The following is a 19,808-nucleotide window of genomic DNA, read 5'->3' as shown; positions in this document are numbered from 1 at the left end:
GCTAACGTTATTAGCACAAGCCTATGGCATTTTACATTGTATAAATTAGCCTAGTGGCTAGCAAACTTTTCCTCTTCTCATATGAAACCAGGGACAACAGCAACATTTAACAAAGGTAACAGTAGTAAATTCAGCTCCATTACAACTCACAAGGTTCACTGACAAAACAACTGTCTTAAGCTAAACACATTTACACACCCTTAGTCTTAATGGAAACAACAGGGTTTTTTAAATTGGTCCAGCATTGAGCAAGGGGCTGCAATGTCATGTGCATTGTTAATTACTTCCAAAGTGCTCAGGCTCAGATTGTTATTATTGTTATTCTAAGTGTCTGACAACAGTATGGAAAGGATCCCTATAGGGATAGACCCTTTTGTTTAAGCGTAAAATCCTATTTGTTTAACCGCAAATAGCCCCAAAATCACCATCGCCAAGCCCACCAGACTCCATTAAGATAAACTGGAATTTTAGCATGTATAGAACCAGCATGTTTTCACATCTAACTGGGTGAATTAAAGCTTTTATATAACCAAACCAGAGTTGGTGATTGTTGACACAGTGGAAAGACAAACCAAGACCATTAGTCAAGCACAAAAACACGGGAAAATATGGTCCAGGTTGAAAAACACCAAAGTTACCCTTTACATAAGCAGAATCATGCAGTACAATTGAGTTTATCCATTGAACTAACATTTGCAGAAGTTCAGCTTGCTCTGCCTCAATTTCATTTTGCTTCCTTGCTGCCGGCACAAGCACATAATGCTATGCAGTAATGGGAAGTGGGGGAAAAAAGTCACATTTGAACGCTGTTATCACAGTACCTGCGTGATGAAAAATATATTTCTAAAAAGAACTCACTGCACGTTGTTGAGCATAATGGATTACATTAGTCGCCGCAGTAGTTTAACTCTGTGGGCTCTTTTGAATGGATTTCAAAAAGGAGTGGCAGAGTTTGAGAAGATGAACCTGCAGTGAATTTAGACGCTTCACATTTATAGCAGTGTTTCTCATTGAATATGTATGTTGCATCGTTTTGATTTTTGCCTTGTCAGATTTGCATAATTGTCTTTCTGACTGGTTAAAATTAGCAGCTGCGTGAAGCTTTACAGAGCGACCGGCAGCGTCTGTAGCATCTGAGGCAGGTTAGCTGAACCTCGGCCAAGCGAAAGGATGTACAGCAGTAACGTCTCTCTTTAATGTGTGGCTCAGGCTGTCTCCATAATAAGCTGCTCAGACTTCATTAACTCTCCGAGTGTGACCAGACTGCTGAGAGAGGCTGGATGTCACTCAGTTAGATGCACAAACACACACGCACACACACAGGAGACGTGATGCTGCTGTTTGCCGCACAGAGAAATTTGTTTTTTTTAAATGCCTCACATGTTTGTGTTTTCTGTGTCGTCTGCGACAGCTTCTGGTTTTGTTAATCCCTCGCTGCTATTTTTGTTTATCATCTTCTGCCTCCTGTTTTCTCCTTGTTCCATTATCATCCTCCTCTCAACATCTGCCTCACATCTGTCCTCATTTCTTTTCTCACCCGTCCCCCTACATTTTCTCTGTTTCCACAGAGCCTCTATGTCAGTCTGTCTCATCTGTCTCTCTTCCTCTTCCTCTTCCTTTTGTAATGGCATTTAAAACATGTCCTGTGTTTATCCCTGCTGTGTGTATTAAGGGACCACGGTTCAAAAAAGCCTCTTTTTCCAAAATATTTCTCGTAGAAGTTTATGCATCTGACTGTCTTTCTTTTGAAAGTCATCTCCTTTCCACATGCATGCTAATATTTTAGCGTTCAGATGGATCTTATCTAAGTAAAAAATCAATAGTTAATTCAAACCACATCAGGGCACATTCAGAGTTAGAGGAAAATGTCAGTAAAAATATGGATAGAAACCTGTATCTTTCTTATTCAGCACATTGAAAATCAATGTCCACCAGTGACATTGAATGCATGTTTGTATTCTCAATAAATGTTACTCTATTGACTTTTATTTGACGACGAGAATCCCATTGAAACTATGAAACAGGAGACACAAAAAGGGACAAAATTAAAAGGAATTAAAAGTCAAGCAAAGGAAGGCTGCATTTCAAGAGACATTTGAAGGAACAGTGTGTAAGATTTAGGGTGATTTAGTGACATCTAGTGGTGAGGATTACAGATTGCAACCAGCTGGAGCTTCTCCCGGTTAGAATTCCTTCACTCTTCTTTGTTTAGGAGGTTTTTACCAGGAGCTTAATTATCAGCAGAGGTCTCTTCCTCTCCAAAACAAACAGACCAGGTGATTTAAACCACAAAAAATGTTGAATAAAGCAGTTTCATGTTACGAATCAGTGTTTCACCCATGCTGTTTGGCATGTTGGCGATGGACGACTTGCTCAGCACCTGCTAATGTGTGCACACCTTTTTCTCTGATAACTTAAGATCCCTATTTTCAGGAGATATTAACCAGGAGCCAAATTTTTCAAAGAGGTCTCTTCCTCTACAAAACAAACAGACCCAGTGACTAAAACTGGTAAATCACTAAATAAAGCAGTTCCATGTAAAAAAAAAAAAAAAAAGTGTTTTTCTGGCGCAGATGGCCCTATCTAGAGCCAGTGTTTGGTTTGTCTATTCTGGGCTACTGTAGAAACATGGCAGTGCAACATGGCAATCTTCGTGGACGAGAACCCACTCCCTATGTTGATATAAACAGCTCATTCTGAGGCACTGAAAACACAATGATGCTTATTTTCAGGTGATTAAATACTAAAGAAAGTAAACATATTGTTATTTCTTTTCAAGAGCTAGTTTTGTAACCAGGTAAATTAAAAAACATTGAAATAGTAAGGAATCTGACACTGATTCTTTCATTTTAGATTTGAAAGTCTTTTAAAAGAAGAACGAAAAATAATTGAGTTTCAAGTCGTTCTGCAACATATTCTGTGCAGAGTGTGCCAAATACACAAATGCTTTTTATCCAGTTACCATACAGACATTTGAAGCGCGAAGTACAAGCAGTCCTGAGAACATAAAGAGCATGGTAGAAGTAATGAAACAGTATTCTCTTTTGACTCTGTCCTGAAATTGTGTAGTTTTGGGTAAATGTTAATTTGGTTCATTAGAATTTGGGGTTATGATATTCCTAGATCATGCATGGCATTGTACTTAGGCAATATGGCAGAAGGAATTGTGTTAAGAGAAGACAGTTGGTGTGGTGTCATAGGGATGAATAGCTTTTTAGAGACAGGGCAGTCTGGACCTTTCTGTTATTATTATTATTTTGTACATTTATTTTTGTTTGTATTCTGTTTTATAACATTTTTGTAAAAACACTAAAAATAAAGTGTTAAAAAATAAACAGTGTTCTCTTTTTATTAGAGACTAGTTACCAGCTAGTGTTTACTTGCTATTATGATATTAACATTGATATATTATTCCAACGTTGCCTCTCTTTTCTGCATCCAGGTCATGCAGCACCCCAGTGAGGGGGCCCAGGTCCTGGGGCTCCACAGCCAGCTTAAGGATGCCTCGGTGCCTGTTGCTGAGATCAGAGTCTACTCCCTGTCCAGCCAGCCCATCGACCACGAGGGACCCAAAGCGAAGATGTCTGGTAAGCACATCATCCTGCCACATCTCTCTCTCTCTCTCTGTCTGCCTGTGTCTGTCCTCTCCTTTAATGTCCTCTGTCTCTTCAGATCGCTCTCCAGACATCGACAATTACTCTGAAGAGGAGGAAGAGAGCTACTCATCAGAACAGGAAGGCAGCGACGACCCTATTCATGGACAGGTGTGTTTGGCTGAGTATAAACAATGTTGTCACATTTGTCCGAAATGCGTCCTGTGATGTATGGTTTAAGAACAGTGGGGAGACGTACCAAGAAGGCTTTTGTGAGATTTATTTTGTTTCTGTCGACTTAAAATAAAGTGCGTTTTATGATAATAAAATTAATGTTCTTTTAAATGGGATTTGGTGGGTTTGGTGTTGAAGATTTACTGGAGCAGTTTCAAAAGTAAACATAGGAAATAGGGTCCAGGTGGAAAAATACTGGTTACACTTTAAATATTAAGGTCATTTTTCAAGATGTCCTCAGTATTTGCCTTTTAAGGTATATAAGCTTAGTTAGAAGTTATTTTTCCATGTTTAATACCCAGAATTTTGATGAATTCCCGTATTCATTACCATCTTAATAATACAGCATGTAGTAAGACATCAGTTTCAGAGCAGGATTAGTGTTGAAGTATAACCCATCCTATCAGCTGTACCAAATAATGTTTTTCTTGGCAAATATTTTCACCATATAAACAAAAAATACGTTTTTAAAGTACAGAAAAATCCTGGAAATGTGTGTTTTTCTCATCCAAAGTGAATTGTGTCTCTGTCTGCGGCCACCCCACTGCCATCTTCATTTGTTCCTGTCACAGAGGTTGAATGACAGAGGGATGAGTTCACAAACAGACAGAAAGCTTGTGGTTTTATTGTGTCACCTTCTCTCCCTCTCTCGGCTTATGAGAGAGAAAGGGTGACGGTGCCGAGGGGATGCGAGGGGAATCTGCGCCCATTGGTGCGAGGAGATTGGAGGAGAGCTTGAAAGGAGCAAACAGACAACGGAGAGAGATAAGAGGGGAGCAACAAGGCTTTGGAGGCCGGATTGAAAAGGCTGAAAGGAGGGATGGAGGGAAGCTGAGAGGAGGGAGGGGAGGTGATGGTACGGGGTGAAGAGAGCCACTGCAGGACTGGAGCAGTGAGTCGTGAAAGAATAAAGGAGAAAAGAGCAAATCGGTCACGGCTGGTTTATAATTAGGTTGTTTTTTTTTGGGTAGTTCTGGCCATAATAACATTATAGTCATCAAGTTAATTGCTGAAATCTGGAACCATGGCAACATCCCTAAAAAGAAGATAGTGGTGAGAAAACATGAGAGGTCAGACAACCATACAAGTTTTAAACACTCACCAAGGTTATTCAAACAAACTTAAACACACAGAGTTTTCTTTGGTAATCAGGGATCATTATTGACATTTCAGGTATTTACTTTTGGTTTTACCTGAACTTCAACTTTAGTTTATTTAACATGCACACCCCAGAGACTCAGCTACTCAGGTAATAATGTTAATATGACAACAAGGTTGAGGTTAGTAATTTCTGTGGCTCAGAGGTAGAGCGGGTCATCCACTAATCAGAAGATCAGCAGTTCAGTCCCCGGCTCCTCCAGCCTGCATGTCCAAGTATCCTTCAGCAAGATACCAAACCCCAAATTGCTCCTGATGGCTGTCCCAGTGGTGTGTGAATTCAAGTGAATGGTTACTGAGTAGCAGGTGGCACCTTGTACAATTGACTCAGCCACCAGTTTGTGATTGTGACATGTAGTGTTAAGGTGCTTGGAGTGGTCAGAAGACTAGAATTTTACCATGCAGTATAACTGTAGCAGGATTGGGGTATCAAGCCTTCTTGTCACAAGGTAAAACAGTCAGTTGATTGGTTTCCCAGCAGGTCAAATTAGGAGAGATTATGGTGAACAGAAAAAAGATGTGTCTTTAGCCTGAATTTGAAAGTATCAACAGAGCTTACCTCCCAAATGTGCATAGAAGAAACAACAAGCAACATTTCAGTGCATTCAAATGCAGGAAATAATTGCACATCCAATGATGGACTTCTAACAAGCACGCTATTAATTTAACCAGCTGGGAGGAATCACTGAGAGTTACAAGAAGATAGATTTATGTGTCATCAGCGTAGCAGTCATACACTATAGTTTGTATTTTTATTATTTTTTTAGATATTTTTTAGGGCATTTTGCCTTTATTGGACAGGACAGGCAAGCGTGAAAGGGGGAGAGAGAGGCGGGATGACATTCAGCAAAGGGCCACAGGCCGGACTCGAACCCGGGCCGCTGCGGCAACAGCCCTGCACATGGGGCGCCCGCTCCACCACTAAGCCACCAACGCCCTTATAGTTTGTATTTTTAAATTTAACCCAAAGGCAGCAAGTAAAAATAAAACAAGTGTGGACCAAGTGCTGATCCCTGTGGAACACCCTATTTGATTTTGGAGCAGGAAGACATAGAATTATTGTATGCAATACTTTGTGTTCTGTTGCTCAGGTGAAAACTGAACCATAAAGGGACCAACCCCTGGTGTTGTAGGAGGATGTTGTGGTCCACACAGCATCAAAGGCAGCACTTGAATCTAGCAACACCAAGACAGATGACAGATCAGAGTCCATTGCAGTTGATAGGTTGTTAGTTACCTTAAGCACCTTTCCCACTGCACAAAAAACCCCACTAACACCTGTGGACCAATAGTGGAGCGGCAAGCAGAATATACTGAAAGATTAGGATGTGATGTCATGCGAAAGTGCTTCCTGACATATACATGCTTGGGTGTGGCACTGGTGTCAGTACTTAACCCTTAGTTTATTAGCCTTACTTTTATCCAGACCTCCACAGAAAAAAAGTACGCCCCACTTCAGAGTTTTTCCTGGGAAAAAAAAACAGCTTGTAACTTTTGTCAATGCTACCACGCTACTCGGTCAATTAATTTATCTCTCTGCTAAAAAGCTATTTGACGTTACCACCATACAACTGAGCATTGCTGTTAAATTTGTACTGTTGCTACTTGTAGTGTTGCTTTTGCCCAACACTGCAAATGACTCTGCAGTAGTCATGGGTATTTATGAGCTCCAGCTCAGATTGGCTTTGAATGGCAGTGATGGAAATATGATACCTGGGTCGAGGTGCTGATTTTAGCCCCTTTGCCCCAAAATAATGTCTGTCTCTGCCAGAGCAGCACTCAAACATCCAAATGTAGTCGTTACCAAGTTTATGAGAGAGACTAAAGCAAGAGATATGAAAAAGAGGTAATCACATTAACATTTTCACTGGCCTTCATGCTGCTTTCTACTGTTTACTTGCCTGTTTTCCGATGCGTCGATGACATTGAGCATGACACCCTAGTAAAAAAACAGAAATGTGTACACAGCTCTTTTCGACCGGCAATGGGAGTGTAGTCTATTGCCTATTTTTAACTGGTTTTCCTGTGTTTAAAAAAGCCTGCATACACACTTATTTAGTTGGAGAAAGGTTATAAGTGCAGTTATGGTAGAGTGCTCGCCACACTGAAACTCATAATGAAGGTCATCACTGGATAAACAGGCACTGAGTTGGCTGGTACCTCGAAATAAAATGGTTCAGATAATTTAAATAAACAGTCAGTGCGTTCGTAGCCTACTAAATCGTCCAACTGTTCATGTTTCTCGCTGTTTGACCTTGTTGAAGCAATGTCACTGATACCAGACATCAGTGTTATCGTAACTGATAGAAACTGTGGCCAGATATATGAAGATAAGGCTATTCTGTATTTTTCATATTGTTAATAAATCTCATGAAAAGATCAAAACTAACAACGCCTTAGTCTGGATCTCTGACTTCCCTGACCTGTCTGTCTCACAAACGTTTCTCAAAACAGCTAGGCACTGATATATTTATCAAGTGTTACTCAATTTGTTGGGGACTATTTGAAGCTGTGGATTAATATATTACATTTGCACTCGTGCTTATCTGCAGCGCCCGGACAGCGTGCTGTTTGTGGAATGGATTACAAAATATACAGTGCCCGTGTCACCAAGTGCAACAACGGAAGTTCACAGACTTTACTTGTTAGTGGTATCAGCTCATTGTTGTTTTTGGTGTTTTAATGGGATTTGTTGACAGAGAGAAAAATGTAGAATATTGGCAGCTTTAGCCTTTAAAACCCAAGTTGTAATAACCCAGAATTAACCTCTCCTCTTTCCCGGTCTGCCACTTTTTCCTCTCCCTCCATTTCTGTCTCCTTCTTTTAGTATCTATATGACGAAGAAGAGGAAGTGAGGAAGAAGAAGCCGCGTCGCAAGCTCCCTTCCAATGCTGCCATCACCAGAGTAAGAAAAACACCTCCACCCTCCCCTCCATCCCTCCCTCCCTCTGTCTCTCTGGTTTCCTATCTGTACCTGCTTGTTTTGTCTGTGAAGCAATTTGTGGGCGAACCTGCTTCGTGAAAAAAAGCCCTTTCAAATAAATTTGATTCGACTAGCCTCCCCAATCCTTCCCTCCTCATCTGCCTCTTGCCTCACCTCACTCAACCTCTCCTCCTTATCTGCTCCTCTATCTTCCTCTCCTCCCTCGCTTTTTCTGTTGTTGGCTTTCCTATAAATCCGTTTTCTCCCTCTTATTTTCGATACATGCAATTCACTCCAATTTTCCGGAGAGGAAAACATTGAGTCACCACAAGCCCCCGCAGCAGCGTTAACCACTTCCTGGGATGCATGGACACACACTCTTCCTCACACACGCACATATAAATACACAAACACTCAGCTGGAACGCAGATTAACACACAAAATTGTCGTCAACACGGAAAATTACAATGGACTTGCAATTTGACAGAAGGAAAGCGGTGTGTTCGTGTTATTTTTGTGTGCCTGTGTGTAGCAACAGGAGATTGTCTCAGCAGGTCGTTAATGGAGCGCTCCTGTGGAGGTCTCGCTGAGATTGTCACTGCTGCTCCCCAACACAACCGCCTGTGGACAACACACACACACACACACACACACATGACACATAAAATAACCATAATTTCTGCACTGCCTGAGTTGAAGGACACACACATGTTAAACATAAGCACACGCTCAAAAGCCATTACAGCCGTCCCTGTGCCATGTTCGGTATTCGGCACGCACACAGAAACATTTACATCCCCAGAGTCCAGCATGAAGTCGACCCTCTCCACTTTTTAACAGAAAATTAGGACACGACCTCCGAAACATGACAGCTCTCTGCAGCCAATCAGACGTCCACTTATGTTGCAAATGAAAACTTTGCCCAAAGCTGATTTTCACCAAAAACACCCCAATTTTACTAAAGGAGTGTTATGTTTCAGCTCCTGTGCTCCCATGCATGCAAATATTGTTGGTTTTTTGTGTAAGAAGATCACAGTTTTCAGTAAAATGCTTCAGATCAAAGAAAATGAAGCGAAAAAATTGAAAGAAATGAGCTTCTGATTTGGCACTAGAGTCCCTTTAAATACAAATGAATAAACAGGTAGACTGCAGTTTTTGTATTTGTTGTATTATTCTTTTTAAATCTGATTTTAAGAATCAAAATAAAAACTGATTTTGTCTCTAACTTGAAGAAGTATTCATAATGTCCCCTATAAAAGCTCTACCCATCCACCTTTTACCCACATATACCCCTTTACTTGCAGATATTTTCCGGGAAAAAATGTTGATGTTCAGTTATATGGCATCAAGTAATTCAGGTCTCATTCTGTCACCAACAATTAGGATTCCCACAAACCTTTCTGGCTGTTAGTAAATTAGTAAAGGTCACTCTCATCAGCTACACTTGCAAGCATCTGATCATCTAATCATAACGCCACCATAAGAATACTTCATGCGATGCACATTACTGCTTATATCTTTTGCAATATTTTTCACACCATGTGCAATATTCTTCAATATCATGATCACTTGCCAATATAGTGCAATATTATTTTCTCAGTCATGTGCAATTTTCCTTTCAGTGTTATATCAAATTCAGTGTTACATTGACTATCAGGAGCAGTCTGTTTTCCACAATTTTAGTTCATTTTTAGTAACTCTTGTACTTATCATACTCCTATTGTTACTCTATTAGGCACTGGTTTTTGCTGTTGCTCCATGAAAATACTTCTATCTTGTATATTTTGCCAGATACTAAATGTTCTATTGTTCTAAAACTGGGCCCAGTGAGTGACCCTGACCTGGGGAACCAATTGGTTGTGCGGTTGGTGCTGGTTATGAATCGTTAAAATTGTGATTACTGTGCTTAGTGTTTGAAGCATTCTCTGGCACAAGAATTTCCTTCGGGATAAATAAAGTTCTATTGAATTGAATTGAATTATAGATATCACCATATAGTAAGTTTTCTGCAGAATCAGTCAAGCTGTTTATGGATCAAATAATCTTTCAAGTAATCCAGCACATAAAATATCCAACAAATCAACTGCTCACAATGGCTTAATATTTCCAGAGATGCAAGAGATATAAAGCGAGAATGAAATCGCGGATACAAGTGGCTGAATTGAGTTTTCTCCGATAGGTGGCTGGGACGCCTCCCTTTAGAGGTGTTCTGGGCACGTCCAACTGGTAGGAGGTAGTAAAATTTCGAGGGCCAATGCCGATGTTGTGTTCACAACTTCTTCCCCTGGCCAGCGAGTCTCCAAAAAGTCAGTTATTATAAAAAAAAATAGTCTGAAAAAGTGTGTGCCAAAAATAATTCAAGCAGCTGGAGATCCACTGCCTTATACAGAACAATACAGTCTCGCCACCTCATATTTTCCTGTCTTGCTCAAACTTCAAAAGCACATTTGAAGAAAACCCTAAGCTGCTGAGTCACTCTTAATAAACTCTACATGCACTATACCTTCCTTCTCAAATAACCCGGCTTATTCAATAAATAAACAGCCTTTTGTTCCTACTCAGAAAAACATCTGCGACAGGAGGCGTCAACTTCAACCTCAATAAACCCATGTATTTTACTTTAATAACTCGAGATGCAGGGCACGGACATATCTGCATAGATAACACTCTTGCTTTATGTGACATGCAGAAATATGTCCTGCTGGTGTTTCCATTAACTGCTGCTGTTTTGAGCCATCAAGCATGAAACGCTCCTGTCATCTCTTTCCACGCCATGAATCTCTTCTCTCACATATATGAAAATCCATCTCCTGAGCTCCTCATGTTGTCCTCTTTCTCCTTCTGTTTTCTCTCTCCACAGCAACCCAACATCAAGCAGAAGTTTGTTGCCTTGCTGAAAAGGTTTAAAGTCACTGATGAGGTAGGTGCTTCGGCTTTTGCCCCCACACATCCACTTCATGCGTGTATTAGCTCCAGAGGTGTTGCCGCTGAAGTCGATGTGTATTTCAGTTTCGGCTTTGAAGACACAGAGAGGTGTGTGGGAGAGATGTGGCAGAATAACTGAGATTCAGCTAAAACACTACATTGTCGATTAAAATAGAGCAGAAAGGTGTTTCATGTGTACTTCTGGAGCGAGTCCATCAAGATGTGTGTGTGTGATCTCACACTCCTGTGTGCATGTATGTGTTTGTCTTATCTAAACAGCACAGGTGTTTGTGTGGTTGCTTTTCTTGCGCTAGTCTTTCTTAACCTTAACTTTTATTGCCTGTATATCTGTGTTTTTGTGGTGTCACAAACTGGCTCAGTGAATGTGACAGGAAGGGAGTTAAATAACCAGTGGAGCGTGTAGGACAGCAAAGTCAGTAATGAAAGCCATTCACGGGTGTGTGTCAGGTGTGCTGTGGAGGTGTTGAAGGTGTAAAACCAAAAAGCAATGATGCCAGGTGGATGTCTGCTGCAGGAGGGGAGAGACCAAGTGGAAACATGAGGCAGCCTTTATAGCCTGGAAGTCCCAGGTGAGCTTATTCACGGCAGCGACCCTCCCATGTCAGCCAGCTGCCTGATGAGGTTTCCAGAGCATCCTCAAAGACAGTGGGAGGGGCGTCACAGTGGGGTCCTTGAGGACTTTTCATCATCATTTTATTTAAGGGGGTTGAGTTGAAGGGAGGTCCGTTATATAAGCATGTAGCTTCTTGACCTCTCCTGTCAAATCTGTTTTGTTTCAGTTCTGGTTATATGCTGCTGTATAGGAGAGCAAAGCAAAAACTCTAAGTCAGGGGTCTTCAATGTTTTTCGCTTGCCTGCATGGCAAGGTGTGTCAGCCTCACCCTCTGCACTTTGGCTGGTGGTATCTGAGGTTGACGATGTGTCAGTCTCTTGCTTATGCAAACTTATGAAACGATCCATTGTGGCTCACAAGAATGTCTTTACAGTTCAATCAGGAGAGACAGAAGAATGAAGTGAAGATAATATTTCATACAGAATAGGAGTGTACAGATTAAGAGATGATATGTGCTGATAAAGATTTAACAGAAGTCTTTGGTGCTTGGACACCAGAGGGAGATAGTTTGTGATCGAGGGACATCTGAGCAGCAGGATAAATCCCCCCATGGAGTCCAGATGCTGGTGGTGGCTGATGACACTGAGGCTGCTGCCTGATGAGGCGTATGAGGCTGATGAATCCTTAAAGGGCGCACACAACTGCAGCAAGACAGACCTACAGCAGAGAAAGAACCATATTTAAAAAGGAGCAGTGAGATGATAGGCTGACATAGTAGTGTTGCTGTGCTATTGGTCGATTGTGAATCAGCTGATGACTCAGGTGACCTACCCAGAGAGTGACACGTAGAGACAGTGAGTGAGCATACGTGCATTTCTATAAGGAGAAAAATGCTGCAGCTTCAGAAATGATACCATTTCAAAAACACAAGAAAACCCAAAACTAATAAAAAAAAAAAAACATGTTGCAGGAAGTTAAAAAAAAACAACAACAACAAAATACAGAAATGACTCAAAGTCAGAAACAACGCCTTGGAACGCCTTTGGGTCCTCCAGGAGGAGCTGGAAGAGAGAGGAGAGGGACGTCTGGGGTGCTTTGCTTGGCCTGCTCCGAATAAGCAGATGAAAATGGATGGATGGACTCAGGCCAAATGTAAAAAAGAACACATACATTTTTATGTCGTCTCTTTACTCTCCTTTTCCTTCCGCTTAAAAAACAAACACTATCTTGTCTGGTTTCTCTCTTGGGTCAAAAATCAAGCTGTTCCTCTCAGCGCTCCCCTCGAGGCCTCGAGAACTTCCCTTGTGTTGACTGGATACGCAGCATATTTCTGTTGCATTTGTTTGTGTGTTTTTGACTTTGCAGTGTTCTGTATAAGCCGCATTCTTCCTGTTAATGTATTTGTTTTGGCTTTCTGTAGCATGTTTCCACTGTCATATTTGTTTTGGACTTTCATACATTTTTTAAATGGCATTTTTCTCAGGCTGCAGCGCGTTTCTTTTAAAGGAAATATTTTGGGTTGTTGCAGCTAGGGATGTGGGCAATGACTTGACTAATTGATTAAAAGTTGCTACCCTATAGAGTTGCTATAGTCGGCACCAGAAATACTAGTCTATGAAACTTATTGTTTAACTTATTGTTGTTTTAAACGATTGTGTTCATCCATTGAAAATGCTGTTGTAATAATCAAACATGTTTGCTTAAAATTGATTTTCCTTAAGAATTTCCCCCTAAATTGTTTTGGCTACAAATAAAATATGATTTTGTAATTGAAAAAATGCAATTAACAGTTTTACTTGGCTCTTATAATAATACGCAAATGTTTTTCAGACAGTTTTTAACCTTGTAGCTTAAATTGTGCTCAATTTTGACTGTTGCGTGTTTTCTTACTTTAGACTAGTCGACGTGTCAGAGTTTAAACTTCTGTTTCTTGCTCAAGGATTCCACCGTAGTAGAAAGCACATCCACGTTAGCTTGGAGGCTAGTTAGCTGGTCATCATGCTTGTTAGCTGAGCGCTCCAGGTTCGAAATAGTCCCACCTTGTTCAGCAGCTTGTTCCTCCAGCAGCCTTAAAGCTGTTGTCACTTCTTTATTTACTCAAACTTGGCCATAATTTCGGCTAGTAAGTCGTCCATCATGTCCTTAATGCAGCATAGCATAGCTTCGTTAGCATCCGACTTCTCCGGCGCGGCCTACCCCAGCTCAACTTGGCAGGCTCGTTTTTTCCGCTAAAACTTGCTATTTATCAGGCTTGTGGCTCCCAAAGAGTGCAATGTAATCAGAAGACGGATGTTGGACAGATGCAGGGAGTTAAAGCATATTTATATTAACACATTCCTGAGGAGCTCCTGTAAATCAGGTCTTACATCGTCCATGCTCAGCGAAAGTCCCAAACTTCTCTTTAAACGTCTTAGATATTAGTCATCAAACATTCTTAGTTGTACTGCGTTTGCTCTTGTCGGCCAACGTAAAAAGGTAGATAAAAATCTACAGTATATTGATTCATACATTCTTACATGTACATGAGTTTGTGCCTCTACGATTAATCACTAACGGGTTTTGAATGAAACAAAGATTAATATAGCATTGATTCTGAATCTGTAATTGCTTATTGTCCTTGGTCTTTAGAGTGTCAGCTGGAAAAAAGTAGGATTGGTGCATCTGTAGTGCAGTTTTACACCCAGTTTAATGTCAGTGTATGTAAGTCTCATAACAAGGCTACAGTATCCTGGTTTAATGTGTGCTCTGATTATGAGAATGACTGACTACGTTGATATAAAACAGGTCACTGTGGCGTGTAAACATCTCACCTCGTTCCCATTTTGGCGTCTGAAATCTCAGCCTTGCAGAGCCTCGTGGGTATATGTTGTTGCCAACAGGAAAAACTGGCTGTTAGTATCACTGTTTAGGATCAACTTATCTCTCTCTGTAGGGAGGTTATTGCTGCTCAGGAGAGCAGGTTTTTGACACATTTTAAATATATGTGTGACAACAACTCTTTCAAGCAGCAGGACCAGTTTGCTTGGACTCAGACTGTGCATGTGTCTGTTGGTCACTTGCCTCCTCTGGGTCTCTCACAGGTTGGGTTTGGCCTGGAGCATGTGTCGAGGGAGCAGATCCAGGAGGTGGAGGAGGACCTGGACGAGCTCTACGACAGTCTGGAGATGTACAACCCCAGCGACAGCGGGCCGGAGATGGAGGAGACCGACAGCATCCTCAGCACACCCAAACCTAAGCTAAGGTAGCTGCAGTATCACTTATCACACACCTGCAATACACCACATAGTCGCCTGCCTGGAGATATCTGCCGCTTCATCTACAAACACTTTGGTGCTGCAGGCTTGACAATACAATCACTGATAGGACTCGCTGTCCTCCCCCGACAATTCACAGCTCCCTCTGTTGGTGAAAACTGCTCACTGCAGCCATATATGGAAGTTTATTTGAGGTTTACATGAACCAGAACTGGGTCAGTGAATATTGAATCCATCAAAGTGAAAATGTAAACCAAAACTTCAGGATATAAAAAATATTTTTAATAAATAAATACAATTCTCAATGACGTCTTTAAAACATACATTCAAGGAAGAAAGTCAGCATCTCAGAGCAACTTAAACTCACAGCTGTGGGTTGCTGTAATCCTATTTTTGCAAGTCTAAGTAACTAAAAACAAACTTCTTTGTTCCGACCTAGAAAGGCTTGTTCAATAAGGTCAGTAACTTGTCAAAAAGTAGCAGATAAACCATTTTTAAAGGCCTTTCAAACTTATTTTAAGTCCTTTCTTATGACGTTATCAGCCTTAAAATATGACAACGTACCCAAAATAGAGCTATTTGATGGTGTTATAATGGGGTGTTATGTAACCTGGAAAGCAAAGGAGCAATAGAAATAAATATAATAGATGTTTCTTTTGTCTCTGTCAAAGTTCTGGTAAGGTTTTATCTCATTTTGGATAGTAAACGTACAATTGCATGTTTATTTTTGAAGCCATTTTATTAAATACGATAGAACTTTTTCACTGAAGACATTTTGATTCGTCACATGAGAAAAAACACGGGTGTCTGCCTGTCATTAGGGGTGCACATAAGAGTCTGTGGTGTCGCTGGCCCGTTTCAGTTTAGTCAAACTTGTGCTTACATCATAGCCACTTCATTTGCTGCTGTTGTAGCTCTAAAATGATGAATAAATTGTCTTGAGCGTCACATCCCCTGCGAAACGACGATCAGAATTTGATCAGTTTCGTTCAATGACATTTTGAAAGCCCAAAAGAACTGCATGATTTAATTATTTTATCCCCATTCAAGTAAGCACAGGACTAAACTGGAAGTTAGGCAGCTAGGCCGGCAAAAGTCAGCTATCACGAATACTTCTGGATTGTTATTTACCTGAAAACATGACACAGAATGTGATAGACATTTGTATTTGTGCAGGTTAGGCTTCCAATAAACACATATGTAGTTCAATTGACTGACTGTCATATGCTGTATATGTATGTACGTATGTAATCAGCCCTCACCTTGCTCCCTAGGTTGCAGTGACGTGCGGTAGTACAACACACACACTGCGGGAGCACTGCAGGAGCGCGTGTCAAAAATGGCTGAATTGTCTGTAGCTTCCTCAGTTTCTGGTGCATGTTGGCTCACTGTCACACTGTCGTGATTTATTGGGTTGCTAAGTAGAGCTGAGTCATAGTTAATATCATGAGTAACACCTGTGCTTTTCCTACTATCACAGTCAAAGTGCTGTGAAAAAGGGTTGAGCACAAAAGGCACAATTTGTTCTCTTATGTTTCTGTCTGTGTGCACTCAGGCCGTTCTTTGAGGGGATGTCTCAGTCCAGCTCCCAGACGGAGATCGGCAGCCTGAACAGCAAAGGCAGCCTGGGCCGAGACACTTTCAGCCCGGTGAGTAACTCACATCCACGCGGAAGCAGCAGCTGCAGCATCAGCAGGAGTTTCACTTATGGGAGCTGTGGGGCGTTCATGTGGTGCTCAAGAAAACCTGAACCGTTTGTTTTTCCCCGGCCTCACTGGGAGCTGAGTGCAGTAAATCTTTATTGTTGCCAAAGGGCCTCTGAATTCCGACAAGACCTTGTTTAAACTGTGTGCAAAAAAAACATGTTACAGGTGTAAAGCACTAATACACAGCTATGGCTAACTCTCAAGCTGATTTATCTTGTGACACCCTTTAAAAGGCCTTTAAAAAGTTATAAATGTAACAATCTGGGAAGGATTAAACGCTCTTTGGCTGAACTGGTCACAACCTGTCAACACTTTTCAACCAAAAAAGTATTTTAGATCATTGAATTTAAAGGTTAGCTTTTATATTTTTCAACCTGGACCCTATTTTCTAATGTGTTTGTGAGAAATGGGAGCAACAGTCTTTGAAGCTGGTCCAGTATTGAGTGAGAGGGCTGCAATATGACCATTTGGGGCGCTAAGCCGTCAGTTTACATCCATTTAAAGTGCTTGTTTTTGCCACTGACAGGCTCAGATTGTTATTCCAAGTGTCAGACAACAGTATGGAAAGGATCCCTACAGAGATAGACCTTTTTGTTGAAGAGTAAGATTCTTTTGTTTCACCAGAAACAGCCAGAAATCACTATCGGCAAACTCACCAGACTCCATTTAAAAAAACAGGAATTTAAATGTGTGTTGGAGCAGGCATATTTCTACATCTCATTGGGTGAATTAAGGGTTTATGTCAACCAAACCAGAGTCAGTGGTTGTAGCAACAATTAAAAGACAAATGTAGATGGTTTATCTGAGTATTATTTTGTTTCTGTTAACTCTGAATGAAGTGTGTTTACGATGATAAAATTACTGTTTATTTGAATTGAGTCTAGTGGGTGTAGAGATCGTGATTTGGGACTGCTTCTGGTTAAACAAAGGTCTATCTCTGTAGGGATCCTTTCCATAATGTTGTCAGACACTTATAATACCAATCCGAGCCTGTCAGCAGCAAATACAAGAACTTTCAGTGGGTGTAAAGTGGCTCCATTGCAGCCCTCCTCGCCATCGCCAGCTGCAGCGCTCTCACTCAATACTGGACCAATTTTTTAAAAAAAGAAAAAAGAACCTAATCTTTTGCTGTTTTAGCCTCCAATTAATTTTGTTTTATGCATCATGGCAGCTGTTGCTGTAATTTCATGCCTCGTGCTGTGGTTTACAAATCCTTTCCACTTATTGAGCATGTTTTCAAAATAAGTACACAGTGAACTTTATTCACACAGCGCTAAGTTAATGCTAATTGTAAAAAAGTCCTTCACACTCACAGTTCACCCATGGCAGGTTAATACAGGCCTCATAATAATACACAGCACCATGAAAGAGTCAAACAATTCACCATAAATTGAAGCAGCGCAAGCTTAAAAACAACATGCCACTCTGCATTGATGAGGTAAACATCCAGAGTCTGAAGCCAATGAAAATCGCCCAGCAGGGAGCCAGTGTGCAAATATAAAATTTCAGAAAACGTTTCCTTAATGGAGCAGAAATCCAATAGCTCTTTGACGGTCGCCATCTGCTCAATAAAAAGTGTGTTCAATCTTGCCGAACTGAATGGATTTCACTAGATGTCTCGGCTGCATTCAAACAGCTGCAGTTCCTCCTTTCATAGTGGTACTGAAGTAAGCCTTTTAGTGTTGTGACTAGTGTCTGCGCCACACTTCCTAAAACGAGGTTTTTCAGTAGAAAAGTCTGCTTTCATTTCAATTCAGTGGTTCTGAATCCAATTTAGTTGTGTGACGTAAAATGAATCACTGCATGCTGCGTGAAATAGTAGAGAAAACGAGGATCTCAGAGCCATCTGCCACTGCTGAGATTTCTCAGTCTAATTAGAGGTATACAAACTTGGCTGCTCCTCCCTTCACTGTTTGTATTGCAAGCTCCTTCTGCAGGAATGTTACATTTGTTGTAATGATGGAAAAGCAGATACATTAGCAAGCCAACCAAGCTAGGTGCCACCACCCACCTATCCAAAAGAAAACAGGCCAACTCTGTCTCGCTCTTCATCCTCTCCTTAAAGTCCCTGCCAGTGAAAGTGAAGACCAAACCCAGATTCACTCTCATTTTGGAACAATATTTGCCATGATCCTTTCCTGGCAATGCTGTACCATGTTATTTCTCTCTAATGTTAAACAATATCTTCATTGCCATGCAGTGAATGGATGTATCTTAAGAACAGTGCTGTTGTGGCTACCTAACATTAGCTGAGATGCTATCGTAGGCGACGTTTTGTTTTTCCTGTGATTGCAAAGGCATGACCCGACCTACACTGGCTTAAGCAGGATTTATACTTGTGCATCGGCTCTATGCAGAGCCTACACCTTAAGGCCCATTTATGCTCAACGTTAAATACAGATCCGGATACGGACGGAGCCTTCTGTCCGTGCTCCGCGTTCATTTCGTCCATATTTCTGCACGTTTCCATAAAGCTTACGGATACGGGCCAAACGAAGCAGTACCACTGGGAACCGTGGGGGCAGTTTTGCTGTCACTACTCGATACGTAGCTCTAGTGAGACACGAAGAAGAAATAACAATTCAGTTTCTCTCATCGGCAGTACTAGAGAAAAGAATTCTCCGTCCTCCAGTCGCGATGTATTTAACAGCCTCACCAACCACTGCCTCCTACAACGCTGCCTCTGTTTTTGTCTTTTATGCAAGAGGTACATTATCAATATCTCCTCCACAGTCGCCATGTTTGTTTTTGAGTTTGACTCTGGGCTGCCTCCTGGTGGATATATTGGTTAACATCCACGCCAACGTAAAGGGCGCATGGAAGTATGTGGGCAGTGACGGTAACATCTTTTGAAACGGATACATTTTCGTACGTAAAGGGAGCATAAATGGGCCTTTAGCCTATGCCGTTGTGAGCATTTATACTTGTGCAGTGGTGTGTCTCTGTCGCTCTGCCGTTGCAGTTGCAGAGGTGCAGTCTGCACCTCCAAACCACTAGTTGTTCAGTTGATTCAAACCTCACATTAAACATGGCTTAATAGAGACAATGTCAAACACAAGTACACAAATCAGCTTCACTATAACTCGCAGCATTCACAGACAAACACTTGTCTTTATCTGGACACATTTTCCCCACAAATACAACATGCTAATGTTTTTAGCACAAGCCTATGGCATTTTACATTGTATAAATTAGCCTCGCAGCTAGCGGACTTTTCCTCTACTCATATGAAGCCAGGGACAACAGCAACATTTAACAAAGGTAACGTCATGAAATTCAGCTCCATTGCAACTCACAAGATTCATCGACAAAACAACTGTCTTATACTAAACACGTTTTCCAAACAAATATAACATGCTAACGTTATTAGCACAAGCCTATGGCATTTTACATTGTATAAATTAGCATAGTGACGAGCGGAGATTTCCTCTGCTCGTATGA

General features: G+C 41.2%; 1 protein-coding gene across 1 annotated transcript in view; it reads left to right on the top strand.

Moving 5' to 3' along the window:
• The window catches only part of pacs1b (phosphofurin acidic cluster sorting protein 1b), a 99,432-nt gene that overhangs the window by 67,481 nt on the left and 12,143 nt on the right, over positions 1 to 19,808 (top strand). The window contains exons 5-10 of the mRNA XM_033609765.2: positions 3,443 to 3,587; positions 3,673 to 3,764; positions 7,813 to 7,890; positions 10,769 to 10,828; positions 14,488 to 14,648; positions 16,217 to 16,310. Coding sequence (XP_033465656.1) covers positions 3,443 to 3,587; positions 3,673 to 3,764; positions 7,813 to 7,890; positions 10,769 to 10,828; positions 14,488 to 14,648; positions 16,217 to 16,310 — 630 coding nt within the window. The remainder of the gene's footprint in view (positions 1 to 3,442; positions 3,588 to 3,672; positions 3,765 to 7,812; positions 7,891 to 10,768; positions 10,829 to 14,487; positions 14,649 to 16,216; positions 16,311 to 19,808) is intronic.

This window comes from Epinephelus lanceolatus, chromosome 22 (genome assembly GCF_041903045.1).
Source record: "Epinephelus lanceolatus isolate andai-2023 chromosome 22, ASM4190304v1, whole genome shotgun sequence".
NCBI lineage: Eukaryota > Metazoa > Chordata > Actinopteri > Perciformes > Serranidae > Epinephelus > Epinephelus lanceolatus.
Note: the sequence above shows the minus strand (reverse complement) of the source record. Positions and strands in the feature narration are given on the sequence as shown.